The sequence below is a fragment of the Pyxicephalus adspersus genome, chromosome Z (assembly GCF_032062135.1).
Source record: "Pyxicephalus adspersus chromosome Z, UCB_Pads_2.0, whole genome shotgun sequence".
In the NCBI taxonomy this organism is placed as follows: Eukaryota; Metazoa; Chordata; class Amphibia; order Anura; family Pyxicephalidae; genus Pyxicephalus; species Pyxicephalus adspersus.
The window spans coordinates 56,460,625-56,477,706 of record NC_092871.1 but is presented as its reverse complement, the minus strand read 5'-3'; the positions used below and the strand labels follow the sequence as shown (position 1 = coordinate 56,477,706).

At 40.5% G+C, this 17,082-nt stretch overlaps 1 protein-coding gene across 9 annotated transcripts in view; it reads left to right on the top strand.

Annotated features, from left to right (window-relative positions):
* Positions 1 to 17,082, top strand: part of PNPLA7 (patatin like domain 7, lysophospholipase) — a 265,796-nt gene that overhangs the window by 59,816 nt on the left and 188,898 nt on the right. For 8 of the 9 annotated variants that reach the window (XR_011923221.1, XM_072429361.1, XM_072429360.1 and 5 more), the window contains 3 exons: positions 1,407 to 1,484; positions 5,534 to 5,631; positions 16,466 to 16,624. Coding sequence is in view for 8 of the 9 variants with exons in the window: in XM_072429361.1 (XP_072285462.1) it covers positions 1,407 to 1,484; positions 5,534 to 5,631; positions 16,466 to 16,624 (335 nt within the window). In the remaining variant the exon portion in view is untranslated. The remainder of the gene's footprint in view (positions 1 to 1,406; positions 1,485 to 5,533; positions 5,632 to 16,465; positions 16,625 to 17,082) is intronic. The other variant, XM_072429362.1, reaches the window with a different exon arrangement.

Sequence of the window (17,082 nt, the reverse complement as noted above, 5' to 3'; positions counted from 1 at the left end):
TAAAAATATCCTTGCTTGTTATTAGGATTTTATGCTTGTGACCCTGTATCTGGCAACTTGTTATGTTTAGGGGGCTAAAATTTAGTTTAGCAACAGGCTCCCAGGGTACATTTCTATGACACTCAGTGAAGGAGCTATGAAGGTTTTCATGAGGATAATGACAGCAGCATGGACACAGACACCGCTCTCTTGCAGCTGCTAGGATTATCTCGCAGTACAGGGTGGGCAAGGATCAGCCACAGCTGATTACCAGGTCTATATTACATGTCCATTCTCAGATAGCTCCCTCTCCTGGCAGCACAATCTCAAGAGAGAAATAGGAAATGTACCCGCCCCATCCCCCCTAAGAAAATGAGCAGAGAGGGAATCAGCAGAGGGCTAGATCTGGCCATAGGTTGGGCACCTTTGAACTAGATTATCTTTCCAACCTAACTATGTACAGCCACAAGAAAAAGAAGGTTCCTTGAAAAAAAACAGCTTTTCTTTTAAACCAGTTGATTGTTTGTTCATACCAGTGTTTCTCAATCTTTAAAAGACGGGGGAACCCATTGAAATAACTTTCAGGTTTTCAAGGAACCCACAGCTCAAAGTACATTGGGCATAATGGTCAGTAGGAAGAATGCCACATACATTGCTGGCCAACCAGATCATTGATATCTAATAACCTTAGAGGCACAAACTGCTCTTTGATCAAGGAACCCCTAGCAACCACTGAAAGAACCCTGGTTGAGAAATGTTTATACAGTATTTATTACATATGTTTTTAACAGTTGTGGGATTCAATTTTCATTTACTGTTAACTTCTTTTGTATACTAAAACACATTTGTTCACAAAATCAGAAACCATAGAACATAACTGACTTTCAGAAAATGTGTTTCTTTTTTTCCTTTTATGCCATCTTTTGTTTTTAATAGAAACTCTGTAATCATAGAGGAAGTGGAAAGGAAGGGGAAGTAGATACCCACCCGAAATTTTTGGCTGCGCTTGTAATTTGAGCTACGAGTATTATTTTGTGTAAAGAACAGACTTTTTAAAATAGTCATTTAAATTAGCCTGTAGGAAAAAGCTTAGATATAACCGCCTGATGGCTTAAATATATATAGTTTATTGATTAAAAACATTTTATTTGTATTTGTCCATAAAACATACATTGTGAATGTACAAGGCAGACAACATAAAAATAGAAAGAGAGCTGGGGTTTTATGCGGCAAGTGTCAAAAATATATTTAGCATGTTTGCTTGTATACAATGAATGGTGGTACAAATCAATTCATCACACATCAAAAATATAAAGAAAAAAGGCTACCTTGCTTGGTTTTGTGTGTTGAAAGTATTGGGATACGTTTTCATTCATTATTTAGTGTTTCAGGCTTACCTGGCAAATCCTGTGTTTTCCTATATTTAGATCCCAGCAACTTCGCAGCCTCTGATGGCTCTGGTCATCGAAGGAGTCGCTCATCTTCCAGTCTAGCTGAAATCCCAGGTAACCAAAGATACCCAACCAATAAAGGTGTTTAGTTTGTGCATGTTGGTGCATTTGTTGCTGAATATATATATAGTTTTGAATTAGTAAAAATAGTCTACTGAAGGGCTTTCCTTTGGGATGGGTACCAGTTCCTTTAGGGAAGCATTTCATCAGGAGTATAGTCAGAATATAAAGACATAAAATTACACAAACTGTTTATGTTTACCTTTTATGTGTCTTTTATATTAAATGAGCAGCACAAGAAATTTAGCTGTCCTACCCACAATATTGTTGTATCTTTTAAGAATAATTGAACAGACTTCCAAAACAGAGATAAAAGATGTACCATATTTATGAAACACAAATAGAAAGTTAGAGTTTAGAAATTAAAAGATGTTTGTGAACTCTGGTCAACTTATATTCATTATAGCTAAATGTGAGTGAAATAAATAAAACAGTTTCTCGATTTTACTTGCATAGCAAACATTATCTACAGTCTAGTACAGGTTTGGGAAATTGGTGATAGACAATTCTTTTGTTTACAGTTTTTCATCTTGCAGTAAGCATACTCCTAAAAGTGTATCTATTAGGCTTAGTGTCACACTTACCTCTTCCTTGCTAAAGTGCAGCTGCGTCTCTCTTGCACATGCAGGCAGTTCTGACTCTGGGCATTCCTACACCAGCAAGCGTTATCAGCTTTGCCGGCCAATCAGGAAATAGCCCCCTTACCACTCCTGGCTATTTAGCTAGCTCAGACACAGCACTCAGTGTTTGTGCATGGTGTCTTTGGTGCCAAGCCCCTAGTTCTGTTTAGCTAGTTCCTGTGCACCTGTTGACTAATCCAGCATTTCCTCTGTTCAGCTCCTGCATTAACCCCCTGTTTTCTAGTCTGTTGGTTCCCAGCCAACTTCCCAGTGCTATTCCCGTGTTCCTGTCTGTGAATATTCCAGTGACATCTGTGCCACCTGGTGCTTTGTGTCTCCTGTGTTCCCTGTGTCGCAGCGGCCCCTGTGTCCCTGGTGTCTGTCTCCTGGACCCCTGCTAATTGACCCCTGGTGTGTGACCTGACATCTCTTGCTTGCTGCCTGTCTTAACTCTGGCCTTCCTCAACTTTCTTTTTGCTTTGTGATTTGGTACCGTGCTTCATATTGGCCATCTTGGTGTGCCCAAGGACTGCAACCTGGCAGTAACCAGCGGTGCAACATTCCCACCATCAGAGGCTCTGGGGAAGACCTGGTTTTTGCTTAGACTCTGCACCTTGGCCCTTCTCAGGGGTCACACCCCCGATGCACATGCTGAACCTTCAGTCCAGGTCCAGTCTTCTGCCCTCCCAATTGTTTCTGCGCTTCACCTGCCTCCCCCACAACGGTTCTCTGGGGATCACTAGACCTGTCGTGTCTTCATTAACCAGAGCAACATCCACAAAATGTTCCCACTGACCGGGCCAAGGTGGCGTATTTAATTTTCTTGCTTTCCAGGAAAAAGCCTTGGCGGCGGTGTTGCTGCTCTGGAAACGGAAGGATCCAGTGACTAACAGCATTGAGGCCTTCCTGGCCATCTTCAAGAGGATTCTTGATGAACCAGCCTGCACCTCCTTAGCAGCCGGCGCACTGCTTTGTCCCTGCCAAGGGTCGTTCACTGCAGGACAGTTCGCAGTCAGATTTCAAACCCTGGCAGCTGAGCTCACCTGGAACAAAGAGGCCCTCCATGCTACCTTTTGGCAGGGTGTGTCAGACTGCATCAAAGATGAGTTGGCTGGTCGAGAGATCCCCTCCTCTTTGGATGACCTGATTTCCCTTGCCATCCAGATTGATATTCGTTTTCAGGAACGTTTCCAAGAGAGATCTTGCTCACGTAAGGGTTACTCACCCCGATTAGCACCATCATTTCAGTGGCCTCTGGCACCTCCAGCCCCTTCTGTTTCTCCTTCTGAAGAAGAAACCACGCAATTGAGTCTACTACGTCTGTCTTTAGAAGAAAGCTCCTGGCACTTATCTACAGGCTCCTGCATCTATTGCAAACAGAAAGGCCACTTCATTAGGCTTTGTCCACAGGGACCGGGACTTCACCGCCTAGCAGGCTTTGAGAGGGGCATGCTAGGTCACTCTTCCTCTTCGCTACTTTCCACACAGCACCCCTCCATAGCTACCCAGCTTTGCCACAACAATTCCACCCTGGCCCTTGAGGCCTTTATTGACTCTGAAGCAGCTGGAAATTTCATTTCAGCCACCCTTGTCAAGGAATGTGCTTGGTCTATGGAGCCATTATCACAGCCTCTGCGAATCTCTGCGCTGTATGGGACCCTCCTTTCATGTTGACTTATCCGCTTCCAGACTAGACCCATTGAAATTTCTGTTGGTGTGCTACATCACGAAACCTTAACTTTTCATGTGCTTCTTCAAGCCAGCTCTGCAGTCATCCTGGGCCTCCCATGGCTTCAACTACACTCCCAGTGCTGCACTGGTCTACTCCAGAGATATTAGCTTGGGGTCCCTTGTGTCATTCCAAATGCCTGACCAAGCTCACACCTATTAGGCCTCTTGCTCTCCCCACTCCTTTTTCTCCAGACTTGCCTACACATTACTTTCAAACCCGGTTCCACTAACTCTCAAGCTGATGCTTTTTCTCGCTCCTTTGACACACAGGATTCTGGGACTGCTGCAGAGCCAGAGTTTATCATCCCTCCTTACCGCATCCTAGCCTTGACCTCTATCCAGGAATCCGCTATTCCTCTGGGTAAAACCTTAGTGCCACCTCAAATTCGGACCAGAATGTTACAATGGGCACATGATTCCAAACTTTCTGGTCTTCTGGGCGTTCATAGAAACTTTTACATTTCTCTCCCGTCTGTACTGGAGGCTCAATCCTCAGAAGGATGTGACAGAACATGTCAACTCCTGAGCTGTCTGTGCTCAGACGAAGTCATCTACCTGTGCACCAGCTGGTCCACACCTTCCTTTGCCTATTCCAGTGGAGCCTTGGTGTCACCTTTCCATGAATTTCATTACAGATCTTCCACCTTCCGATGGCTGTACCATGTGTTATTTGGGTGGTCGTGGATCGCTTTTCCAAGATGGCCCACTTTGTAACCCTTCTTGCTTTACCATTGGCAGCTGCGCTGGTGCCAATTTTTATTGGCAAAATTTTCAGGCTACATGGTATGCCCACGCCAATTGTATCTGACCGTGGGGTTCAATTTATTCAGTAATTCTTGGGAGTTTCTGCGGCGTTTGCTTCAGCCTATCACCCGCAGGCTAATGGCCAGATGGAAAGAGTCAACCAGGCCCTGGAGCAATATCTTCAACTCTTGTATCTGCACACCATGACGACTGCGTAACTCGGCTACCATGGGCGGAGTTTGCCCACAATAACCATGTCAGCACCAGTACTCAAGAGTCTCCTTCTTCATTGTCTACGGCAAACATCCTCATCTTCCCTAACTTTACAGCTGTGTGAATTTTCAGATTACATGCCTGTCTCTAATCACTTGGCTAGCGTCTGTGCAGTGTGCAGAAACAACACTTCACCATTTTGTATCCAGTCCTGCAGCCACCTCATGGCATAAACAGGTTTTTAAAGTCAGTTAATAAATGCTTTCTACCTTGTTGATTTGATCTGCACAAAGCCACCTCCCCCTACCCACTATGATTAATTAGAAAGCATCTGATTTTTCCATCTCCCACTGTTTCACCGCCCCAGAAATCCCTATTTATATCTCTTTGTGTTAGATTAATTAGCACTTTTCCAGCACAGAGCATGTGACTAGAGTGCTCTGTGGCTTTGAAAAGCAATGGTTTGAAGAGCAAGAACACATGGAGACCTGCTTATTTAAAATAATATGAAAGTAGGCTAGGATATGTTGATTTATTGAACCCTAGCTCATTTTTTCTCTGTTGTGGAACTATAGCTCCATTGAAAGAACAAGCCCTATATGGTAGACAAGGCATTCTACAAAGTGTAGCTTTGATAATACATTTGTATACACCCTGGATGAAGCAATGGATGATGAGCTTGGTTTAAAAAAAAAAAAAATTTCGTTCCTAACATTTGTGATTCAAATTTTCCAGGGAGCCCCAAAGCAGCTAAATCAGATATGGACATGGCATACGAGAGAGCCAGAGTGAGCCTTACTCCAGATGACTTTCCTCCCAGCCCAATTAATAAGGTATGTAAAAGTATTGTTTGAGCTTGTAGAGACACGTGGTATGAGGAGCTGTGAAAGTTGTCCAAACTGTGCAAATTGGAGTACAGAAAGGGTCTGCTCTGTATACACGTATATTGGAATATTGTATATATTCCTTTGCCAACCAAAGCACAGGATAGGCTTGTCTGTGTAAAGCTTGTCTATATAAAGACATCCTTTTGTTGAGAAAACTGGTTATATGGAAAAGAAGAATATTGTTTAAATACAGGGTTAATCAATTTAATTATCCATCCATCCATCCAATTCCAAAAATTTATTATAATCTCATGTCGTCTAGAGTCTTGTAACCAGTGGCAGACTGGACAAGGAGTCAAGTAGGCTCCTGTTTTGATTTGCTAGTTACAAGTACAGGGGCAGGAAGAAGAGGCCTGGGACAGCTGCCTCTTTTTCTTTATTTTTTCCCTAGCGCTGCAGCTGGGGAACATGTACCAACAAATTAGGCAGAGCTGAACATTAAATAGGGGATACACTTGATAGACATATATAAAAACAATGAAACAGAAGGAGGAGAAGACCCTGCCTAGAAGAGTTTATAATCTAAGAGTTGTGTTAAGTAGTACACATTAGGAGGGGGGGTATTGAATGGTGGATAAATAGTGAGGGTTTAGGAGACAGAAAAAAAACGGGTAGGCAAAATTGAAAGGATGGGTTTTAGGGGGCTCTTTTGAATGTGGAGAAAGTAAGAGCAAGCCAAGTAGGATGAGGAAGAGAGTTCCAGATCATCTGTACAGGGAACTGTCAGCAAGTAGCTGCATGGGTAGAAGCACTGTCTCCCCAGCCTTCTCCCACCCACTTCTATACATCCCAGTGTGCAGTGACATAAGCACATACCACGGGTGAATGAATCAGGGTGGAAATGCTGCAAGTAGCTGGGAATGCCTTCTACTGACTCAGTCCTTGGTGACCCATCCATCCTAGATGATATTACACTGGCTAACCTATTTTATTCTTCCTATCTCTTTCCTGTCCTTTTCAGACCTGGCTGACTTGTTCATCATAATTCATTCATATTCAAATGACTTGGTGGTGTTCTCTAAACTATATTATCATCTCTGTCAGCAGTCAATGTAGACCCCCCTCCCCAATCTCTGTTAGCAGTGTGTTTTCACTGATAGTGAAAAATTCTTCATGGAAGGGCATACTACAAGGGGTCCTCCAAAATGTAGGACAATGTAAGGAAATCTGAAAAGCTTTGATATTTCATTTCTGGTACAAAAATGGTTTTATCAGAAACAAAGCTAAAGTTACAGTACAAGTTCCAATGATAATACAGGATCAAACAAACAATGATGTGGTATTACAGAAGGTAAATGAGCAAATTGTAGGTATCTTAAATGAGAGTACAACAATCATAGGGGTCTTTTTTACCACATAAAGGGGAAAATTAGGACAAAAGGGTAAGTAAGCACATGGTTTGAGAGAAAACACAATACAAAACAATGTAAAGATAAAGAAAAATTGATAATATAAAAAAGGATAGAAGTAGGATAGAAGAGGAGTAAGAGAAGTAAGAGGGGAAAAAGGAGGTATCCTGCAACCATATTAAGTTTGTTACAGTTTCAAAAAGAAATGAGAGGGTCCTATGAGATGGTAGGTAATAGCCTAGCCACTGCTGCCAAAAAGCCAGGATTTTCTCATGAATATCATTGAGAATAGCCATGATTTTTTATCATTTTTGTGTAGTCGATTTTTTATTTCCAAAAAATTTAAAGAGAGGTTTTCCATGTGTGAGCAATAGTTTGCTTGGTAGTAATAAAAATATGCATTATAAGAATTGCTGACCATCTGTTGATATTCAGAGGTAAATGGAACCGAGCAAGAATATTCCTAAAAGAGAATTAATCATATGGTACAGGTAGTCCCCAGGTTACATACGAGATAGGGACTGTAGGTTTGTTCTTGAAGTTGAATTTGTATGTAAGTTGGAACAGGTACATTATTTTAATAAATGCAATTAGGACAAATGTTTGTCTCAACATATTATTAGGCAGCATGGTGTCAGTTACTGTATAAAATCCTCACTGTTAATTACAAACAAAGCAAAAAAAACTTTATGGAGCCTAGACATTCATTAATTTGGAGGCTTTGATATGCAAAAAAGAAACAGCTGCAGAGTTTGTCTTGGTCAATAAAGGGTTACAAAGGGCTGCAGAAAGAGCTCACCCCCCCTAAGATCACCCACAACCTCAGCTGTGTTTAGCAAAAGATTTCTTCAAGTCATGCAAACCGCCCCTCACCCTTTCAAGCCACCGTTCTGCACTTGAGCGAGCAGGAAAACCCTGTTTATATCTAGGAGGCGTCCGTATGTCGATGTACTTAACCCGTAGTATCACAACTGGGGCGGCCTCGAAAACAATTGGGAGAATAAAATAGAACTACATCTGCAATCCATGCTGGAGTTAAATACCACCTCATAAGGACTTTAAATGAGTTTTCCAAAGCGAGTATATTTTTATAGCTTTTAGGGATGGCTTGCCGTAAGCTCAAACAATCACCTGGTTAGGGTTAAAGAAAGTTCTTTTTCACAAATAGATATGTAAGGTAAAGGTGAGTTAAATTGGGAGACCACAATAAAACTATTCAAGAGAGAGGTTGCACCTGTCGTGGTTTGTTTATCCCTACATGCATTCAAAAAAGCTACAGTTGGGGGGCACTAGTGAGCAGCCTATGAAGATGGCCTCAATCTGACTGTGCACAGTCCAGCTCTCTCTAACATGATGCTCACCTCTGCTCGAGAAACCTTTTTTTTTTTGCAGACTTTGCAGAAAGTGAGCATAAAAAATACAAATGGGGGTTCCCCTTTAAATTGATGTTCATGCATCATGAGAAATCTTATTTCTTCAAAGCACGAGAGAAAGCCCATGAGCTACTTCCGGATTAAAACTGCGGGACCCTGATGACACCAAACCACAAAGCCCTTTTCCAAGATCTCAATTCCCTTCTCGTTTGCAGCCTATTTTGAAAACTACACACCGCTAAAAGCATTCATCTCCTCAAAATTTAAACACTGCAAAACGCTCTATGACTTTCAATAATGGCTGACGGATCAGGGATGATGCAAATTATTATGCATATCTCGCTGTTATTCTGATAAAATAGTTTGTGCCTAAAATTACAAATGTTAGAATCTAGCAATAATATGATAGGCCGGCCGCTCATGCCCAAGTAGAACTGGCGTACCCCCACTATGGTCTTGCTCTCAGTCATACCTCCTTCCTGTTTTGAGTCGCTCGTTTTGCAGTCGCTATGGGCACTGGTGCCCTGGCGACTAATGTTGGGAATTGTTTCCTCCTCGTTCTGGTACCCCGGTTTATTTTCCTTTTCTCCTTCATGTTTACTTCACATAATGTATTGTTTTCCCCTATTTTGGAAACTATGCACCTCATTATCTAGGAAAGTTATGCTAGACGTTATCCTGCTAATTTTCATCTTCATCTGATATATACAGTATATAATTGTATCGCATAATGTTCAGGGGTCCAATTCTCCCATTAAACGGAGAAAGGCATTCAACTAATATTCTTCTCAAAGGGCTAATATAAAATGTTTACAGGAAACTAGATTTTCCAACTCTTCCTGTCCCAAATATTTACTTACAAACACTATCTTTACATTTATCAACTTTTCATGAAAAAAATTGTGGGATGTGTTCACAAAAATATGCCTTTTACAGGCGAAAATATTATACAAGATCCTAGAGGTAGATACCTAATACTTCAAGGGCAAATTTTTGTTACTGATATTATTATAGTAAATTGATATGCTCCAACCATATTTTTTAAACATTTGCTGACGACCGTGGATAAACACGTTAAAGGCACACTATTTATGATAGGTGATTCCAACTTGGTGCTTAACACCAAATTGGACAAATCTTTTTCTCAAATACTACTCTCAAGAGAGACTCACAATTCGAATCCACAGATTTTTTTGGATGCTCTAGCTGGTCGGTCATCAGTTAGTTGACGTCTGGAGGAAACTTCATCCTTCAACGAAGGTCTTTATGTACTATTCCTCCTCCCGCCAAAGTTTCACTAGAATTGACTGTGTTTTTTTACCCCAAATAAATAAATTCTTATAACTTGTAACACTTTAGCTCCATAGGCATCTGAATACTATTGGCCCCTAAATGAAGTCATGCTTTTTTAACCGGATGTGATCCGAAAAGTCGATTCTGTAATCCTTTTTTTTCTAAGACAATGTGGGTTCAGTAGAGTCCCCAGTTAATTTATGGGATGCTCACAAGGCAACCACAAGGGGATATACTATTCAATTGAGTTCACTCTTTAAAAAAAAAAAAAAAAAAAAAAAGCAAAAATGGAAAAAAAAATCACAAATCCTACTACTCAGCAAGTACAACAAATTACATCTGAATTAAATATATTGTTGGATAGCCCAGTTGAAACAAATGAGGTTTGCTAAACATGCGTAATTTTAGGAGAGGGCTAACTAACAAACCAGGCTCTTTGAAGGCAAAAATGGTTAATATGCAACCATCTAAAATGTCTACAGTCCGCTCACATTTAACAAACGGTACTGTAACAGCCAACCCGTCAATATAGTGAAGATATTTCAAGAAGACCTCTCAGAATTTTTTACATCTCCATTTTGTTTCCAATGGTCGGTAGCTGACCAAATGTTTGAACAAATAACGCTTTCCACTCTAACTAAAGGAATGTCTGAAAGAATGGAAACTGACATAACATTACCAGAAACAATATTGGCAATTAAATCTTTAAAATCCAACAAGACACCAGGCCCAAATGGATTTTCCGCTTCTTACTATAAAAAATTTCAAGATGTTCTAGCTCCCACTATTTCAAACACCTAAAGAAACATCCTCAAGAACCACACTCTTTCCTTCTAGCTCATATTTTATAATGCTCCCAAAAGCAAAGACAGTCTTAAAAGTCCTTATTTATCGACCCATTTCACTGTTGAATGTGGATATATAGATTTTAACAAAGTTTTAGCAAATGGGCTGAATAAATACCTACACTCAATAATTCACAAGGATCAAGTTTGGTTTATCTCAGGTAGACAAGCCCCATACAGTACACAGAAAATAATCACTTTAGTCCACTGGTCCCAAAGAATGAAAATTCCTAGTAATGTTATTGTCATTTGGCATTCACAAGGCATTTGATTCCATTTCTTGGGAATATTTATAGTATGTACTTACTAAATGGGGTTTTGGAACACAATGTATGGCTATGATATGGGCATTGTACTCTACCTCTTCAGCTAGATTCCGATATATGTCCTATTATTCACCATCAATTTCTATCCAAAGAGGAACCGGTCAGGGGTGTTGTCTTTCTCCACTGGTTGGAAGTTGGAAGAAACAATCTCTGCCATTCCATGAGGTAAAACTCTGAGTGGATAATATGTGTGTCTGTGAGAAACTGTCCGGTATTTTAAACTATACCCATGAGAAATTTGTATCCATTAGGGAGTCATGGATTCAATATTCCATGCCTATGCTAAATGTCTGTATTTACAACCTGGTAATTGCAGGATGGATAACTATTGTTTTTCTTTAATGGGATATGTCATAAATGGTCACCCACCCCATACTATATATTTATAGCATGTATTTATAGCGTGTCCCAGAATTAAAGTCCCGGTTTATATAAAGATGTTATATGACATAGTTGGAAATTTTCTTTCTTCGATCTTTCTTTTTTACCCCCATTCATTGTTATTCTTTAGCTGGAAATCTTTTTATTTTGCATGTTGTTTTCATGCATACTGAATGTATATGGTTTCTATTTGGAACCCCTTGGTAAGTTCACATGGAGTGCACTGTGCTTGGGCCTTTCGTAAACCACCAGGTATATTCAGCAAAGTGAGTGTGGCCTGGTTGGAAAAGGGGGTTGTGGAGTAATTGCATAAAAGGACAGTGGGCAGTAATTAGTCCTGCTCAATTCTTAACATCCCATATCGCTAGAGAGTGGGACATAAATAGGCTCATAACTTTCGGCCTACAGGAAGAAGGGCACCAAATCAGGTTGGATAAGGATATTGGGGAGATGATCGTAGATTCTATGAGTACCCATAAAAGGCAATCAGTAGAATGGATAGGGATTAGGGATGCAATTTTGGATGCTTTGTAATAGGAATATAAATGTGGTTTTTTTAAGGCCCCCTTCAACTGTAGGTCAAAAGAGCACTTTTTTGATTGATCCGGAGGGCACCAGACTGTCAAACTGCAAAACGTTTTGTTGCAGGGAAAGACTGGTCTTGTAAGAATAGCAGTCATCGGGTAGAAGAGCCTGGGCAGGAAGGTCATTTTATTTGGCATGTATGCGTCTGAAATCATGAAATATGTATGCAGTAAGGGACCATAAAAGGGGTACATATGTGCCTGCATAGAGATCTTAACAATCTGCAACCACTTATATGCCTAAATAGGGCAATATTTTCACTTATCGATATGGGTAGTTGGCTTGAATATTGGACTGGTCCTCGGGAGAGAGATATATTCAGAGCCAGTGATTTTGTAAGGTAAACCCGAGGCCTGAGAGAGATGCAAACTAAGATAGAATAGCTAACGCACAAGGTAATGAAATTATAAAAAGTAAGATTTCATCCACAAATAATATAATCTTATTCAAAACTCCAGTAGTACCTCCTTTAATCTGCTCACATTCCCAAAAATATGCTGCATGGGGCTCTAATGCTAAAATAGGGAGCTATGGGGACAAGGAACAACCTTGTCCAGTGCCCTTTGTAATAGAAAAGGTAAGGTGGTAATTAAATGGAAGAAAAAGGGGAATTAATTGATACAACCTTAAGTTATATGTTTATGACAAATAAAGGGGGTGCGCCTATGGATGGCTATTAGAACACCACATTTTTTAACGGGCACAAGATTGATAACATTGAGGATAGGAGTGATGCAAATAGCACAGCCCAGGGCAGGAGGCTATGTGAGTTTCTTGTAAACAAGGGATATCAATTTTCCTTGAATGGAGATAATTAACAATAGTAGATCTTTTATGTGGGGGAGTTCATTCCTTGAACATTTAAACTTAAGCTGCGTACACACTGCCAATTTTTGTCGTTGGAAAGGATCTTTCACGATCCTTTCCAACGACAAGGGAGTGTACGATGCATGAACGGTGCTGTACATACAGCACCGTTCATGCTCCATGGAGAGGGGAGGGGGAGAGCGACGGAGCGGCACCCTGCTGCGCGCTCTCCCCTTCACTTTCATTACGATCGGCTGTCGTCCATCGTCCGTGGATCCGGCAGGTCGGTCGTCCGGACGATGGACGACACCGACTGTACACACGGCAGATTTTCGCCCGATAATTGGCCGATGCCGATTATCGGGCGATAAAAATCTGACGTGTGTACGTAGCTTAAGGACCGTAAGGGCCATATAAATCCAGTAAGAGCACAAGTATGGCGTAAAACCCTATGTTGGCATGCAGAAATAAAAGAGAAGAGAAAAGGGATAGAAGAGGAGATCGAAAAGAAAAAAATAACGTGGGGGGGGGGGGGGGGACGTTCCCACATAAGGTGAACCATATAAAAATCATGAGGGGAGGCACCTAAGTGTGTCAGTGTCAATCATGTGACTCCAAAGAGTCGATGAAACAAAGGTCAGACTAATGGGAAGAAGGCATAACCTTGAGCAAAAAAAAAAAAAAAAAAACAGGGTACTTACTAACCAAACTTCCAAATATTTAAAGCAGAAAAAAAAAGTTTCAACTTTGATAATATGCAGATCCTGACCAACAAAAACAGGAAATGCAACAAAGTTAAGTTCAAATAAACTGTAGGCAATTCTGTAGAAGCTAATCTTGTAGGAGTTCAATGGCATGAAGAACAAGGGGTAGAAATGTCAGCCATTTGTTACTCTCTGGAATGATTGAGACTGCAGGCAGCTCAATGCCTTGGAAGGGAAACATCCAGAGATAAAGGCCTCCCTGATGGTAAAGCCTTAGGCATAGGAGAAGCTGACTTGGCTTGAGATTGGTCATAGGATTCAAATGGACTTTCCATAGGAAACAGAGAGATATCTGTGAGGCACTTATGTAGAGCAGTAGCTGATACCACTGAATAGGGACTGTTTTGGTAAGTGAAAAGTAACTTGGAGGGGAAACCCCAACGGTAGCGCACATGATTTTCGCCTTGAATTCAGGGGTAAGGTTTCAAAGCCTTGTGCTTCTGAATGATAGACGGTGCTAAATCATCAAAAATTTGGTAAGAAGATTTTAAAAAAGTGAAGGAATCCTTGGTTCTAGCAGCTTGCAAGATTTTTTTGCTGGTGTGGTAATATTGAAATTTAATATCACATCTCTGGGAGGACATTCAGTAGGCTTGTTCCATCCATCTCTAGGCATTCAGGTGGTATTTCCGGTATATCCTAGAGTAGGGCTGTGGCCATACTTGGAAGGTCAATAGGCTGGAACACACTTTGGGGGCATTGTGCTCATCTGGGATACATTATGGTGGACAGATTAACTCAAACACTGGAAAGCCATAATACTACTGGGAGTACTGGAACTTTTGTGTACCATATTTGTCACTGTAGAGCTTCATGGATGTGACTATCTTCTTTTGGCCTCAACATCATCTCCCACCAAGCGTCTATTTGACAGTTTCATGTGGAAGGAAAGCTTAAAACTCAATTGAACTTTAAATTAGCTAAATCATTTCAAGGTGCTTCAAAGCTAGTTGTGCAGTGTCATACAGTTTTCCTTAATAATCAGCCACAGCTTGAATAGAAATCCTGTGTCCTGCTAGCATGAAATAGAGATGGACCCTTGCTATCTGAGGGGAAAGTTTTGATCTCTGTTCAGTGACCCTTAACAACCTTTGTTTTGATGCATCTGGAGTACATTCAGTTGATTTGTACTGAAGATTTTAATAGGTTGTATTATTGTATTATTTTTTCTCATTACTATTAAAATATCACATTTTTTGAAAATCTCAATGTGTTATTGTGTATTCACTAAGCAGTGTACCTATTTGTTATATTACTATGCTTTTAGTTATATGTGTAAATTTGCATTGGGCTATGTGTCCTGATTAATAGATTTGCACAGTAATACCGCTTTACTTCACCTTTTTCTCAGAGCTTTTTTTTTATCAGTTTATCATCTACTACTTCATAGCCTTTTATATGGCCACTAAAGGGAGAATATAAAGACCGGTAAAATGCTCTCATTGAAATGTGGAAGTGCAAGCAAATAGAAAAATCAACATTCACTCTCAACATTAACATTTACTCTAATGAAATAATTTATTAGTGCAGTGCACTCACTAATGCACCAATATTTCCTGTTAAATAAAGCTTGTGTGCCCAAAATGTAAAGCACACGTTTGATAAAAGTAATACAAATTTGCTGACAGTATATTAATGTCAAAGAACTGATTATTTGCAATATTTCAGAAATTAAAATTATTACATTTCCAGCTGGCAACTTTGTCTTTGGGTAGGAGTGATCATGTCCACTTAAATTCAAGCATCACATTTGTAATGGCTAGGCTTTTCCTTATTCACATCCAAAACCTCCAGGGACACCTGACTTTTTTAATCTGCAAAGATGAGTCTGCCTACTGAATCTGCAGCCTCACAGTCTTCTTCTGTGTTTTTTTAAGAAATACATTACAGCAGCTCAATACTGGGGCCAATTCTTTAGAAATAAATGTGCATGCATTGCCACACGTCTCTTAAGCTGCGTACACACTTCCAATTTTTATCGTTGGAAATGAACGACGAACGACCGGTTGGCCAAAAATCGTTCGTAAAAAAAAGTAACCAACGGCGCCGACGAACGAGGATAGTCGTTGGAAATGAACGACCGGACCGGCGGATCGGATTGGACGACGATCGTTGACCATCTATCGTGTGTGCTGGGCTACATTAGTATGTTGTACTTTAGGATAAAACATATTATGGTTAAGGGTGGAGTGCTGGGCTACATTAGTATGTTGTACTTTAGGATGGATTATGTATGGGTATTGGTAGGAAGCTTCTTGGTCCCTGGCACCCTCTTGAGCAGTTCTTTTGGAATATTTTGCTGATGTACCATTTTTATTCCAAGAACACAATTAAATAGTTTACAGCAAATATCAGTCTGTGGATGTGGTTGCATTAGATTCATTTTTTAGGCCATTTACATTTTTACATGGAAGACCAATTCCTAATAATAATCCCTCAAGAAATCCAGTGTCCTTGTAGCTTGAAATCTCTGTTGTCAGGCTTTCCAGTTATCTTCTGTGAGCTACAAATCATTATCCCTTATATGCAAACGAGATGAGTAGAAGTGATGTATGTTATCCAAATCAGGAAAGCAGCCATGGTGCAGTAGAATAAATTTGTGTTACCAACCTTTCCGACCCCACGAACAACCAAATTCACCGAACTGGAACCACGGAACCATGTGTCACTTGAAGGGGAAGAAACTTCCCCCAGAGTGACGTTATGAAGCAAAGGGCTGTGGATGCAACAAAAGGATGTTTTAGGATGTTTAGAAAGCAGGTCTGAGCTTGTGATGGGAGAGTGGGCGGGTTGGCAACTGCTGGAATAAATGGCAGTGTTCACACCAGGAAAGAAAGTATGTTACTGGCAAGAACACCAGGTGAAAATGGGGGGGGGGGGAAAACTAATACAGCCTCCACATTTAAGGAATAAAAAACTTCAAACATGGTACATATGTTGGTTTTTGTGTTTCGATATGCTTCAAGATCTTTTATTGTACTTGATTCTCCCAGCAACTTGTTTTCTAAAAGAATGTAATTTGAATCTAAAACTTATATTTCCCCTTATTCATTGCAGCCTATTCTGAAGAAATCTGTGACGGTGACAGAAACCCCTTCTGCCGTCTACCATTACAAGGAAGAAGATTTAATGATCCCAGAGTTTAGTGTTAATAGACATCTGAATGCTGTCTTTGAGGCTGCAAAGAAGGACCTGTCATCCCTGATACAGCTTAAGGTAAACTTATCTTACATCAGCTATAGTGCAATCTTAAAAATAGAGGGCTGTGTTAAAGAAAGGCCAGAAGTTGGTGCTGCTGGGCTGTTTTAATATTAGGACTGGTCTATGATGTTCATGCTGCCAAGGCGCACAGTAATATGTTCTGCAGACCATGTTGTGTTTCCTATTTCTTTGAGATCTAGGTTTTGTGCTTCTGTGTTTGTGTCATTGTACTATGACCTTGGCAATTCACTCTTGTAAAGTTCACACTCAATAGTGTTTGCTGAGATTGTGTCAGAGAAGTGATGATTCAGATCAGAAGTAGTTTTGAAAGGCTTAACTAACTTTGGTGGTATTTAGCAGTTATGAAAGTTGGTGTGTTCTTTGCGGTGTGTTTGGGTGTGAATTGGGTGTTTGCTAATGTGTGCATGATTTTTACTGTTTTTTTTTTTTTTTTTCATCTGCTCATTTTAAGG